General features: G+C 33.4%; 1 protein-coding gene across 1 annotated transcript; it reads left to right on the top strand.

The window, feature by feature from the left end:
- Positions 1-133: 133 nt before the first annotated feature.
- Positions 134-955, top strand: LOAG_15853 (hypothetical protein; the record flags this gene model as incomplete). The annotated part of the gene is made up of 3 exons (XM_020448974.1): positions 134-257; positions 416-495; positions 752-955. Coding segments are annotated over 3 exons (408 nt in total), but the record flags the coding sequence as incomplete, so codon positions are not given.
- Between the last annotated feature and the right edge of the window lie 211 nt (positions 956-1,166).

The following is a 1,166-nucleotide window of genomic DNA, read 5'->3' as shown; positions in this document are numbered from 1 at the left end:
GAGGACAGACTTATCGTCTTGAATCGTCTTACTTTGAAATTTTGCTTTGAAATAACTTGCCTTCTGTTTCATACTTTTGTTAATTGATGAATCAGGATGTAGGTGTTCGTTCACTCTTTTTGCATATTTCTAGACTTCGCAATATCTTCGAAAATTGTGCATTGATTGTCCAGTGCCTTTGCCATCTGCCGAAGTTAACGCATTGTTCGACATTTGCTTTCCCAATGTCATCCATCTGGATCTTGGCTCTTTGAAGGGTACAAATTGAGATCGCTTTACTTCACAAATCACCTTACTTGACAAGAGAATTGATATAAAAAAGGAGATAATATAGATCAAGAGACCTTAGCAAGAATTAATTTCCTCCAAATTTAAACATGCAGTTTTTTTGCTAAATGTGGGTTCTTTTTTTCAGAAATGAATACCACATTGTTGAAAAAGTTATCAAATTGCTTCCCCAATGTTGAAACTTTGCACATGGAGAAAATAGAACGAGTATGATTTATATTGTAAATTGCATGAAATATCTCATCGCTATACAGAGTACCATAATATCTGGTACTAATATTATTATTATTGTCAAATATTCCATTACTTGAATGGATTTTATTACTTTTCAGATCACTGTTTTGAGCATTTAATTTTTCAATATTTAACATTACAGTTTAGGCTCATTTATTGAAAGTAATTTTAGTTTAAGGTTTAATAATGTCGTTATTGTTATTCATGATTTACATGTTGCATTTTCTAGAGTTCAAAGTGTGATGATAATGCACAGGAATGGGGAAAAACGTTGAAAATGTTATTTGAGGATGAAAGCATTTTTCCGAAGGTGAAAAATTTCTTTGTTGGTAATGTAATTGCATATAGTCCGGAAAGTGATCCAAAATTGCCGGCTTGCAATCGTACGCTGAATTTACTACATATTTACGACGGGATGGGTGAAATTGAGTAAGTCTGCTTTCTTGTGTCGTCGAGTTAGTCGTCGAGTTTGATCATTTTTGAAAATAGTCTTATGACATCATCCTTTGGAATCTGTTGTTTGAGGATCATTTAGCTTCAAGCTCGATTCATTAGACATTGCTGTCACAAGACTTGGCAGTATTTTGGCACACTTTACAACACTCGACACAGACATATTTGATAATACCATTGCTTTTCAGTTT

Source organism: Loa loa, assembly GCF_000183805.2.
Source record: "Loa loa unplaced genomic scaffold supercont3.2951, whole genome shotgun sequence".
In the NCBI taxonomy this organism is placed as follows: Eukaryota; Metazoa; Nematoda; class Chromadorea; order Rhabditida; family Onchocercidae; genus Loa; species Loa loa.
This window is presented reverse-complemented; position numbering and strand designations above follow the sequence as displayed.